At 47.1% G+C, this 26,959-nt stretch overlaps 2 protein-coding genes across 6 annotated transcripts in view; both read right to left on the bottom strand.

Annotated features, from left to right (window-relative positions):
• Positions 1-535: 535 nt before the first annotated feature.
• On the bottom strand, positions 536-15,667 carry arhgap32a (Rho GTPase activating protein 32a). Of its 2 annotated transcripts, XM_085917172.1 has the most exons (23): positions 15,047-15,667; positions 11,465-11,585; positions 10,738-10,834; positions 10,197-10,279; positions 9,985-10,069; positions 7,699-7,785; positions 7,499-7,636; positions 7,329-7,421; positions 7,130-7,252; positions 6,941-7,018; positions 6,540-6,621; positions 6,285-6,434; positions 5,841-5,943; positions 5,603-5,747; positions 5,428-5,510; positions 5,227-5,334; positions 5,016-5,161; positions 4,742-4,955; positions 4,512-4,660; positions 4,358-4,432; positions 3,944-4,282; positions 3,782-3,886; positions 536-3,455 (listed from the first exon to the last, which is right to left on the bottom strand). In XM_085917172.1, exons 2-23 carry the CDS (start codon positions 11,551-11,553, stop codon positions 1,564-1,566), a joined length of 4,464 nt encoding a protein of 1,487 aa, XP_085773298.1. In that variant the 5' UTR covers positions 11,554-11,585; positions 15,047-15,667; the 3' UTR covers positions 536-1,563. The 2 variants fall into 2 exon arrangements, with proteins under 2 accessions (XP_085773298.1, XP_085773297.1); XM_085917171.1 differs by having other exon boundaries at positions 3,782-4,282.
• Positions 15,668-15,993: 326 nt separating this feature from the next.
• The window catches only part of igsf9ba (immunoglobulin superfamily, member 9Ba), a 41,671-nt gene continuing 30,705 nt past the window's right edge, over positions 15,994-26,959 (bottom strand). The window contains exons 17-21 of one of the 4 annotated variants that reach the window (XM_085917174.1): positions 26,912-26,957; positions 26,035-26,121; positions 23,905-25,521; positions 20,835-20,968; positions 15,994-20,761 (exon numbers count right to left, since the gene is read on the bottom strand). In XM_085917174.1, the coding sequence (XP_085773300.1) occupies positions 20,559-20,761; positions 20,835-20,968; positions 23,905-25,521; positions 26,035-26,121; positions 26,912-26,957 (2,087 nt within the window). In that variant the 3' untranslated portion in view covers positions 15,994-20,558. Of the gene's footprint in view, positions 20,762-20,832; positions 20,969-23,027; positions 23,071-23,904; positions 25,522-26,034; positions 26,122-26,911; positions 26,958-26,959 lie in introns of those variants that run through there. The other 3 variants (XM_085917173.1, XM_085917177.1, XM_085917176.1) reach the window with 3 other exon arrangements.

Below are 26,959 nucleotides of genomic sequence, written 5' to 3' on the forward strand. Positions count from 1 at the left end.
TTTGCTGAATAAACCCATCTGGTTGTGCTGCATCACGACCGAGCCCTTAGAAATAGATTGCTTTTGAATATTTTGCCTCGAGGCCGCCTTTGTGTATGTGTGTCTCCGGTTTGTTCCAGTGTGCCATAAATAATTTGCCTTCAACCTTCACTGGCATGAAAATGGAAACGTGCTGCTTATGAGACAAGAAGGGGAACAGTGAGCATGCGCTTTGAATGCCAATGTGCGCATGAATAATCAATGAGTGCACATAAATGCTTGACCATTGACACCATGCACCGGACCAGAAATATGCTCCATTTGCTCACATGCGGATGTCAACTCGTGTGACGTCATTAACATACACACACACACATACTGAACGTTACCCGAGCAACTATTTCAAAGCAATGAGTCATTCATGATCTTCTGGGAAGAGCAGAGATCTGTTCTTGGCGTAAAAGGCTTGTCCGAGCGCCACCTAGTGGCCGTGAACACTACTACACGTGGGGTGAAAGTCAAAATTGATAATCTAATAATGATCATTTATTTGGAATGGATGATAATATATTTATTCTCTTTTTTTTTAAAGACAAGCACTAGAAATGAAATGTATTGAACATGTCTTATTAGAATAAAATCCTCTACATAACTTAAGAGTAAAACACCTTTAGTATAATTATGTCACAGTTCCACCATTTATGTGACAAAACATCAATAGACAAAAATAGATTTTTCTCACAGGGGGAGCTGCGTCACTCGAAGGTAGAGAGCGTAGATACGGTAGCTTCATGATTTCATAAAACATCGAAGTCAGCGATCGCAATGAGGTCGATTCCCTGTTTTTAAAAAGTGCGCTTTTTTTTTTTTTTTTCCTGCATTCTGCGACGATTCCGAGCAAGCGAGCAAGCGTTTTGTGTTTCCACACAGAAAAATAAATCAGATGTTTCTATCGAGAGGTTTGGAGTAGACGTCACGGCGATGCATTGTTAAGACAATGTGTTTTCATCCAAAGTGCTTCCAGTTTTGAGCGCACTGCAAATGAGACATGCACAGTACATTGGCCATGTTTTTAGTTAGCTGCGTGTTTTTCTACAAAACATACAGAACCACACTAGAAAAAGATAAAATAAAATCTGTACACGTTCTTTAGCGTACCCAACTAATTAAAATTGACCTTGTCTTCCCTTGGGTTGTACGCAACTAAAACATGACAGCCATTTTGTCAAATTGAAAAACGAAAGCAGAGCTGGGGAACCTTGGGTCTGATGTTGGGGATTCTTTTTTTTTTTAATTCGATAAACTATTTTACCTGGAAAAAAAAATAGCATTTCCAAATTGACTCTTAGGCTCCACAGCCCTGCTTTAAATGAAAAAAAATCTTGGGAAAGATGACACTAGCAGCATGCGCCCCGTTCCCCTCCCTCCCTTCCCCCTCCGCCCCCTAGCGGCAGCTTTGGACAGCTCCAGCAGGTTCAACGGAAGGCTTAAAAAAACAAAAACAGTCGGATGGTCTGGCAGAGGATAAAGTGCTGTTCTCCTTTGGCCCAACTGTGCATGGACATAAAAAGCCGCGCGCGAGTGTCACTCACGGACGCCGGAGTGTGTCCTGACTGCCGACTGATAAAAAGCATCCTGAGCCAGAGCCTTGGACAGCAGCCTGTGGCTGGCGTGCGGAACGGCGGCGGCCGACGCGGTGGCGTCCGGGCCCGGCGAGTACCCAGGGCCGGCTTGAGTGGATCTTGTGAACTTAGGCCGGGGCGCTGCGTAAAAGCCCCCCGCCGTGTGGTCGTAGCGCACGGGCCTCACTTTGGCGCTCTGAGTCCTTCTGTTGGGCTGAGAGGAAAAGGATCCGGCGTGTTCAGCACCCATGGGCGATTTGGCGGGGCGGTGATGATGGCGATTCTCTCGGGTGCTCTGCGATCGCTCGGGCTTCCTGAGGATGCCGGCTCGGGCGTTCTTGAAAGGCTCCGTTTGCCTTCTGTCGCTCAGCTGGGCAAAGCCGCTCTCGGGCAGCGAGGGGATCTTCCGGAGCGGCGCCTGGCGACGACGCTGCGAGGCGTTCTCGTTGACGGGGACGCGGTGCGGCTGGTGAAAGGAGGGCGGCGTAGCCTTGACGGCGCTTTGGCTTTCCCTTTTGGCGGCCGACAGCATACCGTTTCCCGGATCCGACTTACTCCTTATGTGCATGATCTCTCTTCCCGTCGAGCCGGCCGGAGAAACCGGACTGTCGTAGGGAGACGTTATTTTACTCTCCTGCGTTTGGTAAACAACCGAGTCGTCGCTGTTCGTGAAAAGTTCCCTTTCGGGAGGGTGGCCGTGCCGTGGGGAGTAGTAGAACTCGGGCGGCGCTCTTTCCTTGGTGGAGCGTGTCCTGTAAGGCTGACCGTGGCGGATACTGTTACGTTGGAAAGGATCGAAAGCATCTCGGTAGTCGCTAGGGTTCAAGTCCGGGTAAGGGTTGTACAGCACTTGTTGAACCTGGACGTCCTCAAAGTGGGGCTGGAGCAGCCTCTGATAAGCCGCTTCCTGCTCAGGATAAAAATCAGGGGGCAGGACGTCAGCGGCCAGCTCGTAGCGGGTGATTTGCGGGGCGTGGAATGAGCGCGCCCGCCTGATGGCGGGGTGCAGGACCAAGCTGTCTTCGGACCGCTGCCAGTGGCTTTGCTGTCGCTGGCCGGTGGCCGGAAGTTGCTCGTCTCGGTAGTAGCGTCGGTACTGCGGCGACAGGGGCGGTCCTAATCCGGAGGCGGCGCAGCGGCTCTCCGAGGACTGCCTGAACACGTGTCTCGGTCCCGAGAGGTGACGGGGCAGAGCGTCGGGTCGAAGGCAGCGAGCGAGTCGTCCGGAGTGAAACGGATGCGGGGGCCGAGGGCACGGGTTGCGCTGGACGTCGTCGAGCGGGCCGAGCGCTCTGTACGCGTAGCGGCGGAATGAGGGAGACTGGAAAGATCGCGGGAGGACTTCGTCGATGGAGGCGGGCACGGAGGTCTCGGCCAGGACGGCGCGGAAGTTAAAGATGTTGATGGAGTCGGCGTTGGCGTAGACGGGGGAGGTCAAGGGGCTGCGCGGGGAGAAGACGGGCTCGGTGGGTGTGGAAACGCCCACGCTTTGATAGGTGGGCTCCTCCGGCGTGACGTCGCCGTGCCGGGAGTCCGGGCTGCCCGAGCCGAGCGGGCTGACGTTGGGCGTGAAGTTACTCCCCGCTTGCGAGTAGAGGTGCGCGGGCGTCTGCCAGTGGGGGGCGCCGGCGTACGGCTGAGGGCCCATTTTGAGATCCAGAGCCGACGGCCGAGCCGGCCTGTCCTGAGCTTCCTGCCGCTGGAGAGGGCGAGCCGGGTGGTTCCTTCTTCTCTGCGAGCCGCCGCTGGCCTTTTGCGCCGACTCGGCCAGCGCCAGGGCCAGCTTGCGTGCGGCGCTCGTCGGGGAAGGGTGAGGAGGGAGAATAGACACTGAACTCATAAGTCTATCTGCTCCTGGGGGGGCAGAAGACAAACAACGCTACAGTATGACAGGACAAACAAAGCTATGGTAAGACGTGATGGGACAGGACACAAAAGCTTTCATAAGAATCTACATAAACACGCTAACTACGTACAGTGCACGCGGAAAGTATTCAGAGAACTTCATTTTTCCTGCCTTTTACGTTTTCCCATTCCAACATGTGGGTTTTTTTTTTGTGCATGGAATTTGGAGGACACTCATTTTGAAATAACAAAATGTAGAAAAATGGAAGTGCTGCAAAATCCTTCCTGGATGCACTGTACAAGAAGTGCTGACTTTACAGGTGAGTCCTACTGACCTGGATCCGGCAGGGTTTGCGTGGAGTCCGTCAGCGCCGACGCCTGACTGGCCGAGCTGCGCGGGCTGCAATGTCCGTAAGGCGCTCGGGACTCTGTCGTTTCCGCTGTGGGTCGCGAAAGGGTTAAAAGTCGGAACGTCTGCCGGAGATTTTCTCGCTTACCTTTTCGGAGCTGCGCGGGGCTGTTGACGTTGTTTGGAGAAGTCGTGGCGTCTGACTCGTCCCTCCTGAATTTGAGTCCCTCCCTGTTACGGGGTGCCCGAGGAGTCCCAGAAGCCAGGCTGCACTGGAAGGACATGGGGTCAAAGTCCAGGGAGGACATTCCGGCCACGGGCGGGTCCAGTTCGATGTCATCCTCCGGTAGGGGAGGCGAAGGTTCTTGGGTTCCGTTTTGACTCGAGGAAGGTTTGCTTCTGGTTCTGAACACGTCGTCTCGGTCGGACGCGGGCACGGCCTCGCTGGTTGAGCGGGGACGGAGATGCTGGTACTCTGGAGGCTCGCCTAGAGAGAAAAACAATATTTTGAAATCTGCAAAACATCATTTCTTTGCAGCGTGGGGAAAATAGACTGGATTACCTTCCAAATTGTGCAGCGAGGTGAGCGATTCCTCGCTTTTGGCCGAGCGCAATGTGCCGCTGTCGCCTCTCCCGCCTATTTCGGTATGAAAAGTGAATCGTGCGCGCCGATTAAACGGAAAATGGAAAAAGGCGGCACGAGTCAGCGAGCCCACCTGGCAGTGCGATGCTCTTTATCTCGTTGGGCTCGCTGGGGTGTCGCTTCAGCTTACGTTTGGACACCGAGTGCGACTTACCCAGGTGGAAGAAGGACAGCCAGTTGCCCACAGGAGACTTCTTGGCTTTGCTCGGAACCCGCTTGACACTACCAAACAGAAAAGGGAGGGCGATATCAACTTCAAACACGTCTAGCGCTAAAATGAGACGGGCCGGTCCTTGAACGCACCTCTCCAGCGGGAGCTCAATGACCGTATGGAACTTGCCCAGCAGAGCCCCGGGCCCTTCGCCGACCTCGATGTAGTCGCTGTGGCTGAGGCAGGGCGTGGTGGCTGGCGAGCTAAGCTGAGCCTGAGTGCGTGCTTGAGCCTCCTCCAGAGACAGCAGCTTGGTGGATGGCGAGCAGACCAGTAGAGATTTGGGTCTGGATAAAGTGTTGTTACCTAGGAGATACGCGAGTCAGCGCCACCTTGTGGAGCAAACACGCGGGTTTTCTCACTCACCGGCGCTTTCCCGAATGATAGCGTTGAGCTTGGTGCTGAAGAGCGCCTCGGTGTTGTTAAGGATGAACTCCACCACCACCGATTGGATGCGCACCTCCATGAAGGCCGCCGTGCCGCTGAAGCAGGCCGACTCAATTTGTTTGGACCTGAAAAGGGCAGCCGGATTGTCTCAGTTGAGCAAAGCGATGGAACATTTTCATGTCTGACTCACCTGAGCAAGTTTGGTGCCCACACGATGGCCAAGTTTTTCGTGTGCATGTTGGTGCTGGAACTAAAAGTGGCCAGATGGGACAAGTGTCTCATGAGGTACTCCAGCGTCCTGCACATTGAGTGTCATCATTAGTTTTTTTTTTTTTTTACATGCAGTTGCATTTGTAGCCACCAGGGTGTGCTAGCGAGCTGTGGAGCAGACCTGTAATGTGGAGGCGGTAGCTGCTGGATGACGTTGTGGATTTTAACCAGCCTCTCCTCATCTGTGGCTGCAGACACGGCCTCCTGGGAGCCAGACAAAGAGGCTTAGAATCCCATTCTCTCTTTTTTTTTTTTTTTTTAATTTGTGTCGTCAGCAACCACCAAAAAAAACTCACTGAGAATCTGTCATACAGCTGGTAGGTGAGCAGAGGGTTGGGAAGCTCTCGGAAATACAACTTGCAGAGGGAGCCCACCGAATGGATGTCCTGTCGAAAGACATCTCGGCTCAGGTCGGGAATCTGCTCCGAGTCAAACTCGTGCCTGAACGTGGACAAATTAAAAAACATGACATAAGCATACATGAAAAAAAAAAATTCTAAACATACATATAAACAAATCAATTTGAAAAGCAACCTGAGTTTCTGGATGTTGGAGGAGATTCCAGACAGCCTGTAAATTCCGTCCACCACGCCGTGCTTTTCGATAAACTCGGCGCAACTCTTCACAACCTGAGGGACTGAAGGCGGACACCAAGAGGAGCAATTTAAAGCAAGCTTGAAGGCAATAAATGTCTTTTTGTTACAGCCAACAACACAGCATGAGTCATTGTGAGCTATAAAATTTCATTGCACTGGATGAGGGTGGCTGCTGATATTAAGCGTGCAACCCCCCCCGCCCGCCGATTATGAATAAATCCCTTGAGAGGATTAAAAACCGACATGGAATTGATCCAACCAACACAAGCAGGCTAATGCCGATGCTCTCGTTCATTGATCGACATTATTGAAATTTTATAGCAGCAATTTTTTCTCGTTGATTGATTTATTTTTTTTAATCCTTGCTTTCATGGCAATTCACCTTCGTGTTCGGAGCTGTGGAGGTGTTCGCCCAAGTCGCAGCCGAACACTCGCTCCCTGAGAATGCCGCGTTGGCGAAGCTTCTGCGGCGGCGGCCGCGACTTCATGAAAGATCTCAGGAAGGTAACCAGCTTGCCGTGCTTCTTACATACTGTCGATGGAGACACAAAAAGCCCACTTGAGTGCAATCTGTCTCATGTCCCAGGAGGAAGTTGTACATCAATTATGCAGGAAAGAAAAAAGAGGGGCGGCGTACCTGGTTTGGGAACCGAGCTTTGTACGCTGGGAGGAAGCTTGTCGTTTATCAGCTCGACACAGTCGCTCGGGAAGAAACCAACCTGAGAAGTCCGTAGAAGACACGTTTATTCAAGGTGATGTCAGGCCATCAATGTGGGATTTTTTTTTTTAATGTTTCCAATCTATTTCTTATGTTGATTATGAACATTCTTGAATCTTGAATGACTGCAAATAAAATAAAATAAAAATCCTCTCCAGAAAAAAAAAGCTTATTAAGGAAAAAATAAAAATGCTTTATCTGAGAAAAAAAAATGTATTAAATTATACAAAAATAAATTGCTTTACCTGACAAATAAAATCACAAATTTTCCTCACCGGAAAAAAAAAAGCGGATTAAATAATACAAAAAGGTTGCTTTACCTGAAAGCCGTGTTTGCCTCTCCACCAGCCTGTGTCCTCTTTTGGAGGCATGTCGATGACGGAAACAATGTCCCCGACCTGACGACGAGAAAGAAAATTACCCCAATTAAACTACAGCATAAAAGAAAATCTAATATAAGGTTCAAACACAAATCCAGATATATTGATTTTTTTTTTTGGTGCTGTTACCTCAAAGGTCAATTCATCGGTGGCCTGAGCTGTGTAGCGTTTGGTGACGTGGGCGGCGGCGATGGCGGGGACGTTGATGGACGCCTCCTCAGACACCAGCATATGGTTCCCCTTGTTGTCAATCTACAAAACATGTCCACACATTGACTATATTCCAACATATACCTTATCCACACAAACACACAAAAGGTTTTACTACCTCCATCCATGTCAGAACCGGACCACAATTGATCTTGTTGTCAGCGATGACAGAGAAGCGGGACAAGTAGGTGGCCAACATCTTGTTTACTGCCTGAAGAGAAATAAGAACCGAGTTATGTTTCAGACCCGCCTGAAAATCCAAAATATACAGGTGACAGGTGCTAATACCTGGGCCGTGTCCTTGGTCGGGTCGTATTTGGGCAGCTCGGCGAGTTGTGAGTAGCGGCGGTCGTAGATGCACAAGTGCAAATGTTTGTCCAGCACACGGAAGTCCTCGTAGGATCTCTTCACCAGCCAGTTTCGAGCCTGGAAGGAGGATCAAAGTGTTTCGAGATGTCTGAAATCTTGACACGAAGCGACGAGAGTACCTGGCAGGTGATCTGGACCAGAAAGAGAAGTTCTTTGGAGTCCTGGGCCCCCTTTTGGGTTTCACTCTGTCCTTCTGCAAAGGCCAACTAAGAAAGAAGCAGATGAAAAATAAGGGTAAATAAGATTAAAATAAGATTCTAAATAATTGACATCCTCTGCGGAGGTGACCTGGAAATAATTAAAAAAATAAAATATCCAGCCACATTTTGTACACTTTGAAAACTCAGCTAAGGCAAAAAAATTAAACATTAATTGGATCAGTTTCGTCCACTATTCATCCATCATGCAGTCGCAAATAAATAATTAATTCCATAAGCTTTGAGCGTTTTTTTTTTTTTTTAGTCTGCTTAAACCAAATGTCCTCTTTAGTGATGCTCTGAGTGGAAAAAAAAAAAAAGAAAAGAGTTTTGGGAATACATTGGCAGATGTGGAAGCAACGAGTCGCGGGAGCTTCTGGGTATTTATAACAGTTTGAAGCACATTGAGACGGGCTGTTACACAACGCGCGGCGACCCAGTTTACTGCTACGAGGCGGTGAACAGGAACAACGAGCAAATAAAAGAAGAAGAAAAAAAAAAATCAGCTCTATATGTTGATGCATGTCAGCCGTGTGCAAAATTCCGCTTGGGACGAAAGTGTAGAAATTGCATTAGCAGCAAAAAAAAAAAAAGCAGCGCTTCAAGCTGTCTTTTAAATTCTTTTTCAAATTTAAGTAAAAAAAACTTCATATAAATCGGCAGTTAAAAAATAAATCTTGGTTTGTGCCTCGACAAAAATGAGAAAATCCACACGCCGTAATCCAAACAGTAATTAAACAAACAAAATGTATTAGTAGAGTTAATTGGAATGGCCCCACCTCAGCCAAAGCTCAAATGGATCGCTGCCAACTTGTTATGATGGCTAAATAAAGCGGAACAAAAGCCTGATATGCAGATCGGCTGGACCGCCACCAATGTGTCCTTCTTTGTTGGCCCGGCATCACATCCATGCATTATTCACAAACAAAATTTCAATCGGTCTCATACCTTTTTTTCCATGTAATCTTGCAGAAAAAAAAAAAAAAATTGGTAGGCAATAACAAAGTTGCTGACTCAGGTTACACTCCAAGTTTTCATGAAAGCATTAGCATAAAAGGCTGCGCTAGCACAAGTGCATGTTACCTGGAAGCAGATCTTTCTTTTGGTCCTGGACCTCCCACAAGCTCCACCAAAAAACCCTTCAAATGTTTGCTTGACAAAACGACGATGCTCCTCGCTAGCTGGATGCTGGCGCATGCTCTCCCATTCAAAACATCAAGATGAGACGGGGATGCTCCGCACTGTGTCTCACCTCCTTTCAGATTCCCCTCCTCCCCGTTTGGGTGCCCCCTCCCCCTTCCATCCCCGCCCGCCTCCCCTCTTCTAAACAGCGCTTCTGTCTCGCCACAAAAGGCGACTTGGCGGTGAACGGATGCGAATCCTCGTCTCGGCCAGACCTGGACGCGGCTACCGTGAAAGCTGGCAGTGCGTTCGGGGGCTGTGAGGGAGATTGGAGAGGATGGAGGTGGGAGGGGTTGAGGAGGAGGAGGAGGAGGGGGGGGGGGGGGGGGGGTTGTCCTCGCTGCCCTTGTCCGGTTCAGTGAGATCTGATCCTTCCAACCCCTTCCCCCCATCTGACGTCACAGCCTCGCTCGAAGTGCTGTGTGTACTACGCGCTGCACTACTGACAAAATATCTCACCTGCTTTTCTTCCACCCTTCGCATTATTTTACAGCCGGGTCCAAACGGGCACATAGTTTGCGTGATTGTCCTTGAGATGCAGCTCCTTAAATTGGGACGCTGCCTTGAGCGCTAACGCTGCTCGTGTGGGAGGCAAGAGAAGCGCTTTGAGGCGAATGCTAATCACGGAACGCAACATTAGCATGCAAACAGTGATGGTGGAATTTTTCGACATGTCGAAAAGATTGTTTTGGAAAGCAAGACCGTTTGGGCTAATTGCGTTTCAGGCTCGATTAGCCCAGCTGCGCTTTTAGAAGAGATAGCGCCTAAACTTTCGCCGGCTGCGTTCGAGACGTCGATTTATAAAGTCATAAGCTGATTCCATGTGGTTTATTCTCAAACTAATAGGCGAGATCACGGCTTTAAAACGGTGGCGGGATCTGGATTAAGAGATTATAACGGAGAGAGCTAACAAACTAGTGGGAGTGGCACAAATAATAATCATAATAAGTGTGTAAAAACTGTTGTGGGTGATATTTCTAGGCATAAGTGGTCTAAAAAAAAGTACTTTAGTCAATGGGGGCTTACCTCAACGTTCCCAAAGTCAGCTGTCTCGTAGTGGAAGTGCGCACATTCGGCCAGACGGGGAAAGTGACCCTTGGGAAAGGTCAACCTGCAAGCACAAAGCACAACGGCATCAGCTCGCTCGTCTGATGCTGTGATGGAGGCAAAAGACGAGTCATCGCACTGGCCTGGATACGAGGCCTGATTTGGAGCCCGTAATAGCACGGAGCACCTACTTCTTCATGTTCTTGACCTTCATGCTCGCCGTGCTGACGCAGGAGCGCAGGAGGGGCTCGGCTGTGATGTCATCACTGCGCGCCTGCCAAAACGTATAGACGCCGATTAACGTGGACAAGCGAAATCATCTTTGCGTGAAAAGTCAATCGTCGCCTCCGCGCAAACACAAACAGCCATTTTGCAAACAGGTTCATCTTGTTTGGTGTTTGCAATCAACCCGAAGCTGTTTGCGATTGGACCCTTAACAAGCCCGAGGCACGTTAGCATTTGAATTTTAAAACCACAGTTAAATGGATTGAGCTGGTCTCATCGTGGCATACTCAACCAACTGGCTGGTCAAGTCCACAAAAGAGAAGCGGACGAGTGCACTGAATTTATTTTCCTTCCGGCGTTACATTTCCCTCCGAGACTTAAAAAGCACTTAGTTAAACAGACGATAAAGGCGCAATGACATAAGATAGACAACAAAGCACGTCTTTGGTAAAAAGAACACCCTTTTCATGAGGCGTCTTGCCAGTTGAGCGCAAGCAAAATGTCTACCTGTATCTCATGTGGTTGTCCCTCATCTGTGGGGCTGCTGCTTGGAGCTTGAGGTAAGACATCGTCTTTGTTGGGCTGAGTGGATGCTGTCGCGTCTCTGTTGGGAAACAAAATGGAGATGACAAATACTGTCTCGCCCCGAAGCAACATCTTCACTCGTGGTGGTGTTTTTATGATGATTTGTTAGTCAGCAAGCACAATTAAGACAAAAGCTTAGTGAGTGCCAAAAAAGAAAAAAAAAAAAACGTGTAATTTCCCAGTCAGCCAGCAGAGGGGGCAAGTGAGTCAACAAATGCGTGTCACCCTCAAATCATGACACTGCACTAGCCGTGGTTCAGTCATTCGACATGTGACTGATAAGATTCTAACAAACCCGCCAGTAAGACATGACAAAGCAGAAGAGGGAAATGCAGTCTCGGTGTGGCTTTTGTGTTTGCTGAGCGGAGTGAAGCTCACCTATTCAGGCGACCATAAAAGCGGCCAGGCAACCAGTCGAGCGCTTCACAAAAGACTGACTCCAAATGTGACTCAATGAGTTCGGGTAGAGTGAGGTGGACTTTTATGAGCAACAAAAAAGACGGAAGGCGTTGTCACACTTATTCAGGATGATGAGCTCAGGTGACATGAGAGCACACGACTCCGATTTGCAACATGAAGGCTGTGCACGCATGAACATACATTGGATAGAACTTGTTGTGAGTGCAGAAAAGAAGAGAGACGCTCTCACCCCTCAAGGACGCGACGAATCTCCGGGTCCCCCCGGGGCCGTGAGGCGGCATTCTCGATCACCGCGGCAACCACGCAGCCAGCCTCCATGATGCCGTGGTCCTCCCGCAAGCGCACGCTCCCTGAAAGGCGAGGGGATGAGATTTAAAAAAAAAAAAAAAAAGAAAGCGCGTGAAGGCAGGTGGGTGAAGAGAAGAAAAGAGGCTTGGAAGCGAGCGCCTCCTCCTGAGGCGAGAACGCTCCAACTAATATGTGATGATGTCATGCTACGATGCTGCCAGCTGACACGGTGATGATGCGGAGGGGGGAGCGGGGGGGGTCTACTTGCTGAAGGGAATGGAATAGGCGATGTTGGCTTCCATTACATTTATAGTAGAGGAAAAATTAGCCCGATTTGGATGCAAGGGAACCAGCTTTCTATTTGGGTCAACTTTGTGCGTTGTTTTGTATATTAAAAAAAAAATAATAATAATAATAATCAGTCTGGCTTGTTTCATATAAAATATTTCGAGTTTAGAGGTTAGGCTCATGCTAGACTAGCGCCGCTAAAATAAAGCCAAATGAACACACAGAGATACTAATGCAGCTTTTTGTGATTTGAAAATTGTATTTTACTACACTGAGATGTGGATTTGAATGACATCATTTGATCAATCCTAATAGTAACGACTGTAGCACCAAAAGTATTTCTGGGGCTATTAGCTGGCTGATATACTCTCTCTATGATTATTCCTTCTCTCTTTGTGTAATGTAAACAAACAGAAGGAATGCATAGACACGATGAAACCAGACTCTCTAATGGTCCTCTCTGCAATCTTCCCATAACTAGCTTTGCAATGAATGCTTGGCGACAAACAATGAGTGGGGGCATAGGGGCGCGAGAAGCACCGAAGGCTCCATTACGTTTAAACGCCGAAGCCGTTTCAGGTCGTCGCTAATCGGTATTGAAACGTTGGGAGTGGACTCATCCCCGGAGCGCTTTCCCACCAGGAACGCGGCTGGCTGGCTTGGAGCCTCGCTGGCTGGCTGTTGACGGACTTGATGACTCAGCAGAATGCAAGCAGGCGGACAGAATGGGACTGCGATTCATTTTTATACAAGCGCTCTAAATACCTTTGACGTGTCGTTTGATTTAAAAGCGCGGGCCTCACCTTGGACTTTATCTTTATTTACAATATTTGCAATTACAGCGCATTCCTCGGGGGAATGTCGGAAAAATGCAGCTTACGGTTCAAATACTTGGCCTTGTCGACTACAGCATTGCACGGCGAGGACAAAAAAAAGAATCCTGTGTTCTAAAATGTGAAGGCTAGCCATGATAAGATGTGAACGACTGAAAAAACATGAGCTTGACAAGTTAAATGAGATATGTTTGAATTTCTTCATCAATAGCATAGTGCTACTCTTATTGATCTATAAAAAGTCTACACACCCCAGTGCAAATGGCAGGGTTTTGCGTGATAAAAAAAAAAATGGCGCCAAGATAAACCATGACAGTTATCATTGCAATTTTTTAAAAATTGGATCACATTGTAGACTCTCGAGCTTGAGGGAGATAAAAATGGCTCGTACTGATAAAGCTGAACATGAAGACGTCATCGTCGAACAAAACGCACGCTCTGACACGAATGTAACATTTCATCGTATCTTCTGCGGCAAAGCAGACGCCACCACGGTTCTGCAGGTCTTAAAGCGGCAACAAACAAGACAGTCTTCCTGGAAGGAACCTTTTGAAGCACCAATACTTAAAAGGTGTTTTTTTTTTAAAACCCGCATTGAGGAAAAAAAAAGCCGACATCTATCTGATGGCCTACATGGCAAAAAATAGGACGGGCTTACTCCATGCGGGCTGTTTATGGAACGTGTTTCAGCTGCTGCTGTCTTGACAGGACGAATGTCTGCCGACATATTTTCTCAGCGTAAACATGAGCAGATGAGCCCGATTAATCACGGATACGTTTCTCTTATAGTCCACCAAGAATGTATCCAAATGCTCATCAATAGCGCATAGTGATGTAATCGGTGTAGGAGTCAACGAGAGTCTTGGCAAAAGTTGTCTTTGTGGTCTATTTTTAGCGCGGTGGGATTACATCGTCATCTCGGGTGAGAGACGGACGGACGGACGGGCGTGTTGATTAAATATTTGTGGCTTTATTGTCCACAATTTAATCAGAGCGTGCTTAATCGCCGTGCACCCTGGCCTCGGTGTGACGACGGGGAGATTGAGCCACCGTGTGAGTCGACATCAAGTTAATCTGGCAGATTTGGAGAAGATTACGTGATCGTATGACACCCCCCCTCCCCCCTCCACTTGAAAAAATGGCTGAAAAGGAGTAAGGGGCGGGGAAGACGCTGCCTCAGGCAGATTGAGCGAGTCAAAAGGTTTCTGGGAGGCTTATTACCATTCTCTCGCCAACTCATCCTCAGTCTGGAGTCGTCGGCGTGGACGGGAGGGGTTGCCATGGTAACCGGCGGCCTCCTCTACACTGCCGGGGCCCGTGTCGACTGCATTCCGCGGTGCAACGGTGCACTCTTATTGAATTACTGGGTGCAGCCACAGTGTGCTTAATAATTTGCACATTTGGCATCTTCTAAACTTTCGACATTACATTTTTTTTTAATTTTGACATTATATTTCCTTGATTGGCGATCAGGAAAAAAAATCACGGAATGGGAGCGATAAAGGTTGGGAAGTACCACACTGTGCTGAAAAACTCAATGAAAGTTCAATACATGAAATCAATCATTCAATCCCGAGTACTGAAACGACTATTTTAGCAATCAATTGATCCGTCAATTATTTTCCGATGAATCAGAAAAAAAAATTCCATCTATTTATTCCAAAAAAGCTTAAAAATTTTGTAAATTTGGTTTAACACTAAGCTAACAATTCTGTTTTCATAGCGCACTACAAACAATTTAGAATATTTTTTAAATTGACCAATGTGTAAATGATTCATCGCCTATCAAAATAGCCGGATTTATTGTCGGATTAAGTGATTCTTTCTCACACCTCTAGTCACACCCATTTAACTTACAAAATTCCAGACAAACAATGACACTATTATACTTCTCAAATTTTAATCCAGTTTGATAAAACGTGACTTGTGCGCTATTTTTGGTCACATGTCTATATTTTGACATTTTACATGATATGTCATATGTAAGAACTGCTGTCTATTAAAATGATGCATAATATTGCAGACATGTACAGTAACAGGAACAGTGTGTGTGTGTGTGTGTGTGTGTGTGTGTGTGTGTGTGTGTGTGTGTGTGTGTGTGTGTGTGTGTGTGTGTGTGTGTGTTGGGTTAAAAACAAAACATTGATAGGTAGTATTACACTATATTGCTTTAAGTGTCAAGTGGCCGGTAACAGCTAACTGGGTTAACTTTCCAGGTGGACTCTGACCTGGAGCACCAAAGCAACAGCTGTGTGTCCTCTACCCATTCACTCACCTTGCCACATTTCAGCATGACAACGTGTGTGTGTGTGTGTGTGTGTGTGTGTGTGTATCGACTAACGTGTAATGTGTTACGTGATGTCATGACGGAAGGATGAGGGCGGCTTCGTGCGTCCTCCTACCTGCTGCGGCCGGGTGTCCTCCGCTGGTCTAAACCGCCGAAGGGAGTAGCTCCTCGGCATCCGCCAAGATGTTGTCGACATGGCACTGCATCGACGCCCGGCGATAGTGTCCGTTGTCGAGAACGTCCAAAATCGGAATGAAAAAGAATATAAAAACAAAAAAAGGAGGGCAAAGAAGCTCCTGCCTGTCTCCTGTGGTGGTTCTCCGCTTACTGGTGTGTCTCACTGCACTCTGGCACGGGAGCGCGCACGGCACCGCCTCCGTGCCCGCGCTTCGGATGGATGGCGCTTGCTAGCGAACGCGCGGGTGGTGTTTCCCACGCCGAGTCACTGCCAAGAAATCAGGCTGTGAAGTAGATGAAGGCGTAGGAGGGTCCGTTTTGGGGGGGGGGGCTCAGTTTAGTAAGTGTCCACAAAGCTAAAATGACCCCCCCCTCCTACCTTTATCCAGCATGAGCGCGCACGCTTATATAAGCGAGTGTGTAGGTGGGAGGTGGCTACCATGCTAATACTAGCCGTAATATTCAAATTGTTAGCAGTTTGCAGAAGACAGAATGTCCCTAAGTTATTTCAATGTTTACCGAGTGGATTAACAGGTGGTTACCCCAGGTGTGTGCACATACTTGTTCGTGTGTTTGTTTCCCAGCATGCCTCTGAACTCTTGAATTTGAGTAAAAAGCACAAAGGTCATTCTTCTTGGACGTATTTGTTTTTGTCGCTCCACCCAAGCCTTCCCTGCAATTAGCTTTTTCCTTAACAAAAAGAATTTAAACATTAACTAAAAATTGAAGATTAATATTTAACTTTGAATAAATGTTTTGTGCTTTGACAAGAGGTCATGTTGACAAAAATGCACAACACTTACACCCGGTGTCTGGCATGTGAACTACACTTATGAATATAATTATTGAGATTGACCTCTTGAATGAATCGGAAGTTGGAATAGACATCTCAGTTGATTCTTTATCTTCACAAGACATTTAGACAAAAGCGGGTTTTCAACGTTGTTGTCCTTCTTTGGTTCCGACTGTGTGGTTTAAATGTTCTCTTTCAGGCGATAGACTGTTACCAAATTTAAATGCAGTTTTCAATAAAGAAAATACAACAGGAAAAATCTCTTTTGTCTTTTTTTATTATGTCAAAATACAAAAATTTGAGAGAAAAATTCCTTATGGGACTAAGCGTTGGACATGATATGGTGACATGAATGTGTTCATATTCTCGCAGCTGAGATGGTGCGCTCATTCGGCAACAACTAGCGCCTGTGGCGCTTTTTCTTCCCTTAAAAAGGCCGAAGGGTTGGAACCAGGCCAGAGTGAGTTTTTTTTTTTTTTTTTTAGCTTGTTTCTGTTTCCTTCACACACACTCAGACACGCTCGCGCACAGACACACACACACACACAAAGGAAAATGATTTTACAGATGCCACTTGACAGCGGTGAGAAAAGTAATACAAATATCATACATAAGGCTTTGGTACAGCACCATACAGTATGAGTTAATTGCTCACAATGTGTCCATGTTAAACCTGATGACATGACGGAACAACAAAAGAGTAAATAAACGAGTTCATTGCGCCGAGATATTTACAAATGTGGATTTTGCACCCAGAAACAGAATGTAAACGTGATGTACAGCACAGAGTCGGGTGGACGGGTGGAGAATGGAAAATGTTCCTCTGAAGCACTACGTGGCTTACTTGCTTGATTATGAGCATTTTACGCTAAAACAGTTAACAATGTAGTGCTTTTTTTTTTTTTTTTATTGTAGCCTACAATAATAAGAATCATAATCATAATACATTCTAGTTCCTCAGTGCTGGTACACATAAAAAACAGAGAATATAGAAAAAACTACATATTATTCTAGCTTTCTGTCCATTTAACAACCAGCTCAGATGTCCGTGAATGATTGCTAAAGGTTGGTATTGTCTCTACATGCAAGATTAATACAATAAAAAGAATTGTATCATTTGTTTCAGAAAGGAGCTAGTGAAGCAGAGAAGTTGTGACCGAAAAAACAAAAAACAACGGAGCTGATCAGTACGTCCAAAGCAGCCATCTTTAACGCTGTACAAGTTTCTTTTGGAGAATGCAAGAAAAAAAAAAAAAAAGATCTCGGAAGAGGAAATCCGTTTCTAGAAGAAGAGGATGTGGCTAACCGGTACAGTACGACGAGGAATACGAGGCCCTTTGCGACGTGACGTCACACCACCGTCACTTGTGCCAAAAACAAAAAAAGCTTTTTTTTTATTGATGCTTGTTTTGAACTCTGGAGCGCAATGGTGGTTGCTAGAATAATAGCGGTTATTAATTATGGAATGTGCGTGGATTCAAAAGTAACAACGGTGTGACGTCATGGTGAAAAGGTTCCATCGATAGTGGTGTGGCGAGAGACGCCCCTGCAGTGGTGTGCTTGAGAAAAAATTGCTGCTAACGTGAGATGGTAGACCTACAAGTGAGTCCCCCCCCCCCCCCCCATTTAGGCTGGGTTCACACTCAATATTAGCACTACTTTTTCAAGAGGGTACCTTGGAAGCACAGACGCACGCACACACATACACACGCTATAGAAACATGTTGAGGTCATTTGAAGATCAGAAATCTAATTTTTTTTCCCCCACGTTTTGGAAGCGTACACAATTTTTTTTTTTCCAGTATGGTTTATCACCATCAATGTAATCAACACAGTTATGAGTGACGGCTCTAGTTTTAGCAACCCCACCCCCACCAGAAACATAAAAAAAAAAGAGGTTGTAATTTTCTAATCTACAGCACCACAAAGTTTTGAACGTAGCACCAAGTTACAGTGCTGAGAATCAGCTGACACAGTCGCTGAGCAAATTAAGATTTATCAGAGGGATTTTTATTTTTATCTAAAGAGAATCTTAGTTGGACTATCTTTGCCTGCGATGTATATTGACATGTAGAACAATTCAACGTTCTTCCACTAGATGGCAGAAGTCACAATGAACCTGTGTATCCACCTATTGCCATTCATGCTCAAGAATATTAGCTAAAAGGCTAACATTAAATTTCTGTGACTAAATTGATTTAGCTAAAATTGGTTAAAATAGGAAATTTGATTCATGGGATTTTATTTTTGAGGCCATATCACCCAGCCTTACTGTCACAACTCTGTTGCAGGAATTTTGCAGGCTCTGCGTGAAAGCGGCTATCGACGTTCTGGAGCTTAACATTTTCACGGGATGAAATATACAAGCAGAAGCAATACATCGTACGTTGCTAACATTGTTACGTTCACTCCTCTGGGGGTAAAACCATGTGCGCTAAAAGCGTGACAAACGAGGCACCTTTAAATATTTCCACTTAAAGCCGTACTGTAAGCAAATATTGTTTTGTTTTTTTGTGTGTTTAATATATTTACCGTATATAATCTAATTTCTCTCTCTACATCTCTCGTCATTTTTGTACATCCTCATTACAAGAAGGTCTTCCCGTAAAACGCGGGTTCTCTTTACAAATACGATACATGTACAGTACATAACAAATATAGATCTTTTTTTTTCCGTTCTTCTTAAATTTCCGTTTCATATACCGATTTGCGTGGGTGCTCACTTTCAGGCAACCATTAGCTTTGACTTCTTATCTGTGGCATATTTGCATGATTGACAAAAGTATTTAAAGGAAAAGAGGGCTCGTAAAGGGGCCTAACAGTACCGAACGATTTGGCCTGGATGCAGGCTGCGCCTTAAAAAAACAACAAAAAAAAGAAGAAAATAACGGTCATTCAATGCACTGCGACATCGCGACATTCATTTCCTGTACAGCGAAAAACATACATTCATTATCGGCTAGTGTCAGAAAATTAACAAACATACAGAGTAGTAGCTGGAAAGTTGGTTGCGGTTGAGCACAGTGGACCCTCGGGACTCGGACGGAAGTCAAATGTGGTGTTGTCTTTGTTATTTTGGCTTTTTTTTGTGTGTGTATCCATAATGATAGGCCAAAGTGACAAATGAAAATGACAGGAATAAATCATCAAAACAAAACACTGCCAAAGACGTGACTCATCATACAGCTATTTGTATTTTCAGACTTTTTGGTGGAGTTGCTAGCTGCTAGTGAGGCCGCCATTCGGCTAGCTTCTACGTTTACTACTCTGTTTCTACATTTACAGGGAATTACATATTGATGCACACAAGATTTCAATGCTATGCTAATCAACGCAATGCTAATCATCATTAATTATGCCGTGCTCTCGTCTAATTCATCTGTGACGTTTTATGTGTGTCGCTAGGTGCTGCAATTTTAGCTAGTAGCAGACTGTCTAGTCAAGTCTTGAACATGTGTTATCAATAATATCTATGGACTTGGATCATTACATATTAAGATTGTGAAAAACTGTCTTGAACCGCTTTCATAACTTGAGTCCCGAGGGTCCGCTGTATTGAATCCATTGCTTTTAGCACTTTCCAGCTTTATGAGGCAATTGTATGTTTGCTAAATTTCTAATGAACATGCAGCACCTTTACTCCGTCTGCATGAACTTTTATTTATTCGTTTATTTATTTGCCTCTTTTTTCCCCTTTTGGTAGCCCTGCGCACTTCACGTCGACTCGGAAACGCGCGGTTAAAACTATAAAAAGCCAACAAAGAAAACAAACAGGAGTCATGCTTCCTCTCTGGCATAAAACAGAACAGTAGTATTGGAGTCCTTCCCGAAGAGACGAATGCGAGAAGGCGACGGAAAAGGCAAGTCGAAGCTAGAAAAAAGACAAAGCGCAAAGGCAAAAAAAGGCACCTCCAGATGTGCCACCAAGTGAAATTCATCCTTGTCAACATTTTACGATTGGTCACCCTGTTCGTCTAAAAACCTCCCGACCGTCGGCAGAGTCCGTCCGTCCTCGTATAACATCGACACATTAAGACACGGTCTCAAGTGGATAGTACCGCTAAATAAACACAAGCTAATAGCGAGAACCAAACGCTAGCTAACGTGTCGGGGTAAAAACAAAAAAAAAACAAGCACATCGCGTGACCCAAACCTTAATATTCTTTTTTTTTTTGTCTTCTCCGTATGTAAAAAGGTCAAGTACGTACAGTATACCACAAGAATTACAGCAACTCTGCGTTTACTCTGAGGTATATTTGGTGGTAAAGAACCCTGTGTTTAAATACTGACACTATTTGTATTGTAGGAAAGGTTGGTGAGTTGTTGCACCCGGGCATAACAGTACACTGTATCACTGGAAAAACATATGGACCCCCGCCCCCCCTCCCGCGTGAGTGAAAAAAAAAAACCCTCTTTATTACTGTAGTACGGAACTTCACTCCCTTCTTTTGACTATTTATATACATGATATATCTTTTCAAGTGAGATGGAGGGAAGCCAAACTAAATGTTCATGTACTCACGTCGATGTCTCCGTTGGAACACCCCCCCCCCCCATCAGCTCGAGAGATCATACGAAAGCTATCGGGTTGATACTAAGATTGGGTTGTGGTGGTGGGGCCTGAAATGGAGTTCAACAGCTTGGCAGGCCCCTCGGGTCAACGGAGGGTCCCGTAATTGGGGCCCTCTGAGTCGGCGCCGGTCAGGATGCCCGTCTGGTCGTCCTCGGAGCGTCCGCGATGCAGCAAGGAGGCCAAATAGAGATAGGGGTTCTTCTTGGTTTGCCGTTTTCTCGTTCTGTCGAGCACCTCGTCCCCGTGGGGCGTCTGACATGGCTGCTGGGTCTGAGAGGGAGTCGCACCTGAGAGGGGAACATCAGACATCTGATCTTTGATCCGAAAAATGATCTTCACTGATCGTGACCAGAACTTTACCGGTTCTCCTCGCAGAGGTCGCGTTGTTATTATTGTTGGTGGCCACTCCCTTAGCTTTAGTGATACAATGGTGTAGCAGTGCCGGGAGACTCTCAGACCCAGCAGCAGCATCGCTAGCCCCACCTAGAGGCTCCCTGAGGAGAGCATAGAGAAAAAGAAAGAGTACACCACAGGGCGTCCTCGCATTAATCCAACACTTTGAGCTATCGTAGAGTGAAAAAATACAGAATAATGGCGGCACACCGGTCGTACTGCTACTGAGTGGTCTGAAAAACTCCACAGACTATATTAGCACTGACGGATGATAAGCGTTAAGACACAACCAAGTAGGACAATAAAAGACGGAGAGAAACAGTTGACACACTTGAAGCAGTCGTTACACAAAGGACTCGATTCCCGCCGTCAATTGCTGGGATATAAATCTGCGTGCAGTGTAAATTTGTTGCTGATATAAATCACAATTTGGAATGTCATGAGGGTTTCTGCCTTTACATAATGACTGCTTCAGAAAAGCTAAATTGATCACTTCCTATTTATGGGGAAAAAAAATAATGAATATGTCTTAATAAGGATGGACAGAGAATAAAAAAATATTTTGATTTTATGATTGACACACCTCTTATATAAGTGATCCTTAATTACGCAGATAAAATCATTGGAATTGTATTTATTAAAAGATTTGAGATGGGGGGGGGGGGGAAAGAAACGTCTACTCTAGTGAAATCACGACATGTGGGCCGGCATCTTGTTGGCATGCAACGTATCCGATGGCTAAAATCTTTGACTAGTCTTGGGTCTATCGTCTGCAGTCAGTATTCCGCTTCATGACAACCCTGGTATGGAAACAGTGAGCCCAAACTAGTATTTAACAACTAGTAGCCTGTAACTAGAAATGGAATAATGTCAAAGCTTCACATACTGTATGTGCTTTGTGATTGGCTGGCAGCCAGTTCCGGCTGCAGGCGATTGTAATAAACAAAAAAAACAAAAAAAATCCTGTCCTGCTCTGTTTTGATGTCCGTTTGTACACATTGCAGAACAAGAACAAATTGCAAACCAGCAAAATGGCCGCCCACATGCCCTTAAAAGCCCATCCTTGGAACACGATGGATAGATACACCTTTAATAAGTACATTTCCAGTCTTGATCAAAAAAAGGATCGAGTTGGTGTAGTTTCACTTATTTAGAGCTATTACAACTTATTCAGCTAACATTTAACTCATTCACTGCCAGCCCAGTTGAAAGGGATTTTTGCCGTGTTTAGCCGTCCACGGTAGTGAATGAGTTAAATCGAGGCTCGAAGTGGAGCCAAAGGGCCGTATTGAGTGGAGTGAGGTCAAGTTTGTGGAGCCCTACATGGATTAACTGATCTTTTTAGAGATGGCGTCCATGGCTTGCTGCTGTGGAGAGAGAGAGAGCAAGAGGTATTAGCATAGAGGGGCGAAGACAAAACCGTTGTGGGAGGGGTGGGATGAGGGAGGGGGGGGGGGGGGGGGGGGGGCACGGCGTGCTGGCTTCTAACGCAGCACGTTTTCCATATAGACACGAACACGGTACAGCACACGTCGATCGACATGAACACTGCGGCACAAGAGGCTTCACCATGCCGACGGGAGGAGATGACAGGAAGAGGAAAATGGCCGTTAAGAGGGACGAGTCACATGACGGGAAAGAAGGAGGATGGCCATTTAAAAAAAAAAAAAAAAGAAACGGTCACATGACGGAAGGAAAGAAAGCACAAATGTGAGAGAGAGAGAAGTCAAGTTCGTCTTGTTATTTGCTTGGTCGTATAGAGAGAAGTTTAGAGAATGCATGCATGGCATTTTGCACATGGAACAAATCTTTAAAGGGGAATACTCCTTTCTATCATTCAAGTGCGTCCTCTATTGATTCAAGGCTGTTTGTTTTTCTTTTTTTTTATGATTTATGCGCAGGTAAACATGTCAAGCAAAGCCACTGGCAAGCCTTTAATGGCGGCAACTTGTGCCGCGGCAGGCTTACGTCGGCCTTAAGACACAAATGCGCCCTGCGGCCATGATGATTACAGTATTAGCAAAAAAAAAAAAAATGGCGCTCACTTGAATCCAGCACAGAGGCACCACCCAAAGCGATTCCCCTTTAAAGGAGAGAGTGATTCGAGCCTTCCACCTGCTGACCCCCTCCCCTCTCAAAAAACATGGGTCCGACCCTTACCTATTGCGGCGTGGTGGGCCGGGTCACAACGCTGCCCAGATAGCTGAGATCAATCAAAGACAAATCAGGTAAGACCCTCGCCTCGCTAGCAAACAGCAGTCTTATACACTGCTACAACTTCGACCCCGTCATTGATACGCACCAGCCGGTCCTGGCTCGATGCTTGGCGAAAAGGGGCCGCTAACAACACGGGGGCAAATCTACGACATTTTTTTGGTAACTGAATTATCGCTGATGTATTTTTGGAAACAAATCCAAAGTTGTCATTTCCGTAGGCGCACCCGAAGGCACCGTTCAGTTGTAACCCTAATTTATTCCGAAGGCAAAGATTAACTAAGGTAACCGAGGACATGGAAATAAATCTGAAAATATACAATTGAGTAGTATGATACTTATTGATATTGATATTTGGGTACGCTTATTATTTCCACAGTAGTATCTATGAAGACAAATGTTGTAAAGACTTGAGCATTTGCTTGCTTTTCGGTAACGGTAGTTTACTATTTCTATCTGTATTACACCTGATGGCAACAAATTTGAAGTTTCAAAACGACTTTTACCTTTAGTAATCGCCAAAACGCTTCAGCTGAAGGTTTCGCTACATTTTGTTTGATTATGTAAATGAATCTCTATTTAATGGGTCAATATAATCCGAAAAGTGCGCTATCAAAAATACATTGTCGATTTGAAAAGGACTTTTTCGCAGGACGAAGAGATGAATTAAGATATGCGTGCTCAATGCTATTACATGCCTTCTGCATATTAAAGAACAATATGCGTCCTAATTACATCTTAACGGAGCCTGTGAAGTCATATTTACTTGGGAAAATATAGAGCAGACAGGGAGAGACTATTCTCTGGTGGAAGGATCACCTACCCTGAGGCTGAAACCTGGAGCTGGGAGGGCTCTGAGGGTAGCATCTCCTCCTCTGTCCTTCTCTGGGACGGCCTTTGCCCGAAAACGTCCCTGCCTTCCGGCGGGGGAGAGGGGGACTGCGAGGGGTAACTGGCTGCCGTGGAGGCGTAGGACATGTGGGCGGCGTGGTAACCAGGGCCGGCCTGCTTGCCGCCCTGACTCGAAGTGGGCGAGGCGGTCAGGGAGGACCTCCGGGAGACGGCGGCCGAGGTCTGCAGGGTGAGCTCGGCCATCTCCAGAGACCGAGAGGTGCGGAGGATGCCGGGGCGTGGAGGCGGGCGCACGAGGATATCCGGAGAACCCGGCTGGGTGCTAAGCGGGCTTTGGGAGAGCGGGGACAGGCGGGAGGGTTGGAGCACTAAGGGGGGCAGGCCGGGGTCGCCTCTGCGCCCCGCCCTCGGGCTGAGCCAAGACTGGGGGCTACTACTGGGGGCTGTGCTTGGGCTCCCTGCGCGGGCTGCCGAGTCAGGGTAAGGCAACACTGGTACGCCCACTCCGTGGGCCGTGTGTCTGAGCTGGCCGAGACTTTGGGCCTGTTGCATAGCTAAACGCCTAGCCGGAGGCCCCGGGGGCCCGGCTCTGCCCGGGGGAGCCACGGGGACCTCCAGCTGCAGGAGTCTCGGGCTAGTCGGATCCGTCAGGGGAGGAAGGTGGAGGCGACCGGGCGGGAGCGAGTGAGAGGCGTACGAGGGCGGCTCGGCCATGTCCGGAGGATGATGTAAAGGATGGTGCGAGGCGAACATGAAGCGTGGACCCTCCAGACCCAGGAAGGGTAACGCGTGATGCTGCCAACTTTCAGGTGAGCGAGGAGGAGGGCTGTGAGACAGGGAATGGCCGGAGGCGGTGTACTGATGGTGCTCCATCTCGCCGCTCTCCTCGGGGATAGAGGGATAGCCAAAGGGCCCCTCGGCGGTGCCGGGCGGGGAGGACAGAGCCGAGCTATGCGGGCTGACGTCGGGCATGTAGAATGGCGGCGGGATCCCTGATTCGATGCGGCTGCCCAGATACCCATAGAAGGGGACCTGGGGGAAGCCCCTGTAGCGAGCGGACGGGGCCTGCCCCGAGGCGTGGATTGCGCCGCCCTCAGCGAAGCTCATACCTTCCATGGCCCTGTGCAGGTGGGGGCTGTAGGTCGGGGGCTGCGTGGACTCCAGGCTGGACGATGTCGGAGACAGCTGGGGCCGAAGCGTGGGCATGATGGGCGGCAGAGGCCCGGGGTCGAAATCGTTCTCCTCGTCGGACTGCCGGAACTCGGGGTACATGTCGGACTCCTCGGCGAAGGGGAAGCCCTGGATGCGACGAGGCGGCGGGCTGGTTTCCATGACGAAACGGCCGTCAGGGCCGCGGCATATCAGCTCGATGGGCGTGGTGATTTCGGCCTCGTGTTTGGAGACGCTGTACTTCTTGCTGGCTATGGCACGCTTGGTTTTCTTGTAGAAGGAGAGCTCCTTGTCCTTGTCACGCTGAGGGCTGGGCAGTTTCCTGACGTACAGCCCGGGTCCGTGGGAACCCTCGGAAGAAATGGAGCGAGGCCGGGATGGTGGCGAGCTCTCTGGGCTGATCTTCCCTGACGACAACCTGAATGGGACAGAGACGGGGTTTGGTTGAAAAAAGGTTATAGCCGATTCGGAGGTGATCTAAAGCACCTTGTCATGGGTGGGATCTCTCACGTACCCCCAAAAATGGTAAAGATGTAAAAGTTCTGTTTGTAGCCTATGATTTTTTTTATTTTTTTTTTCAAGGACACAGAAGAAACTTTTTTTTTTAGCAGTATCCTTCAATTTGACTTTCAGGGTGACTGGATTTCTTTTGCTAGCAGCTACACCAAAAGCGTGTGTTTTTTTTTTAAGATGCAACAAATGATAGTAAAGACAAGCGTATGGCAACTAGAGCGTGACAGACAAAGCAGGGATGACACACAAACAAAACACAAAGCCTTAATCTGGCCAAACCAAGAGCGGCATAACCACCATATAGTAGCTGTGCGTGTATCTCAAAAGTGTCTCGGCATGCAAAAGCAACATAAGAAGAAAAAAGGTCATGTTTGTATGAAAACATGCATGCCAGGCCAGTGCAGTGCAGCACACTCACAGGGGGCTGGCGGGCGGGGGCAAGAAAGTGCTCCTGGCAGGCTCGTCCCAGCAGGGCTCTACCCCTGGCAAGGGAGTGAGAGGAGGCCTGCGGCGGGAAACAAACAACACGGGCCTAGTTCATCTTTAACTGTATCAAAATATAGAGGAGGCCTGTTTGCATACGGTTGTCACAAATGAGCCTGTTTTACTCCAATTGCAGTGCACTTGTAGTATTTTTTTTATTTTTTTTTAAACACAGACAGATGATTACACACACACTGTACGGTCAATGCGCAGCTAAACAACTTAAAAAAAAAGTGTTGAACACTGAGGGTCATGCAGAGAGCGGACAGTGTTTGAGGTTAAAGAACACACATGGAGATACAAAATCGATACATACACACACACACACACACACACACACGCTGCTGCTGGGCCACATTGTGCTTTAAATGCTGACCAAGCTGCTTTGAACTCTTAGTCTGACTGTGATCTACACACGCTCACGTCTGTACGTGTTCTTTTGCACCTAGCATATTATTTTAGATAGCCATAAATAGTATAATATTGTACATTTAAAAAAAAAAAAAAAATCTTCCTTCAGTGAGGTCTAACAGTCCTGGTCCTAACAGTGATCGGTATGGCCGAAGCTAGCGAGGCTAACGGCTAGTCTCATTCTTAATTTTGTATGTCGTGACTCGCGTAGATGTGTGAATACTGTTAAATGTTAAACTGAGGAGTAAAGCCGACTCGTGCGTTGATGTCCCTGCCTATTCTCCCCACAGCCACTAGGGGGCATGTTTGTCTGCTATCTCAGTATTGCTAAGGATGCGTTGAGCAAATCCGGCACCGACGCCAAAGAAGATGCAGGACTGCGGACGCCAGCGTTTACTTACGGTGATTCCACGCTCTTCCTGAAGTGTGTCACAGACAAGGGGGGATCT

Source organism: Syngnathus leptorhynchus, chromosome 7 (genome assembly GCF_054491065.1).
Source record: "Syngnathus leptorhynchus isolate UIUO chromosome 7, UIUO_Slep, whole genome shotgun sequence".
NCBI classification, from domain to species: domain Eukaryota; kingdom Metazoa; phylum Chordata; class Actinopteri; order Syngnathiformes; family Syngnathidae; genus Syngnathus; species Syngnathus leptorhynchus.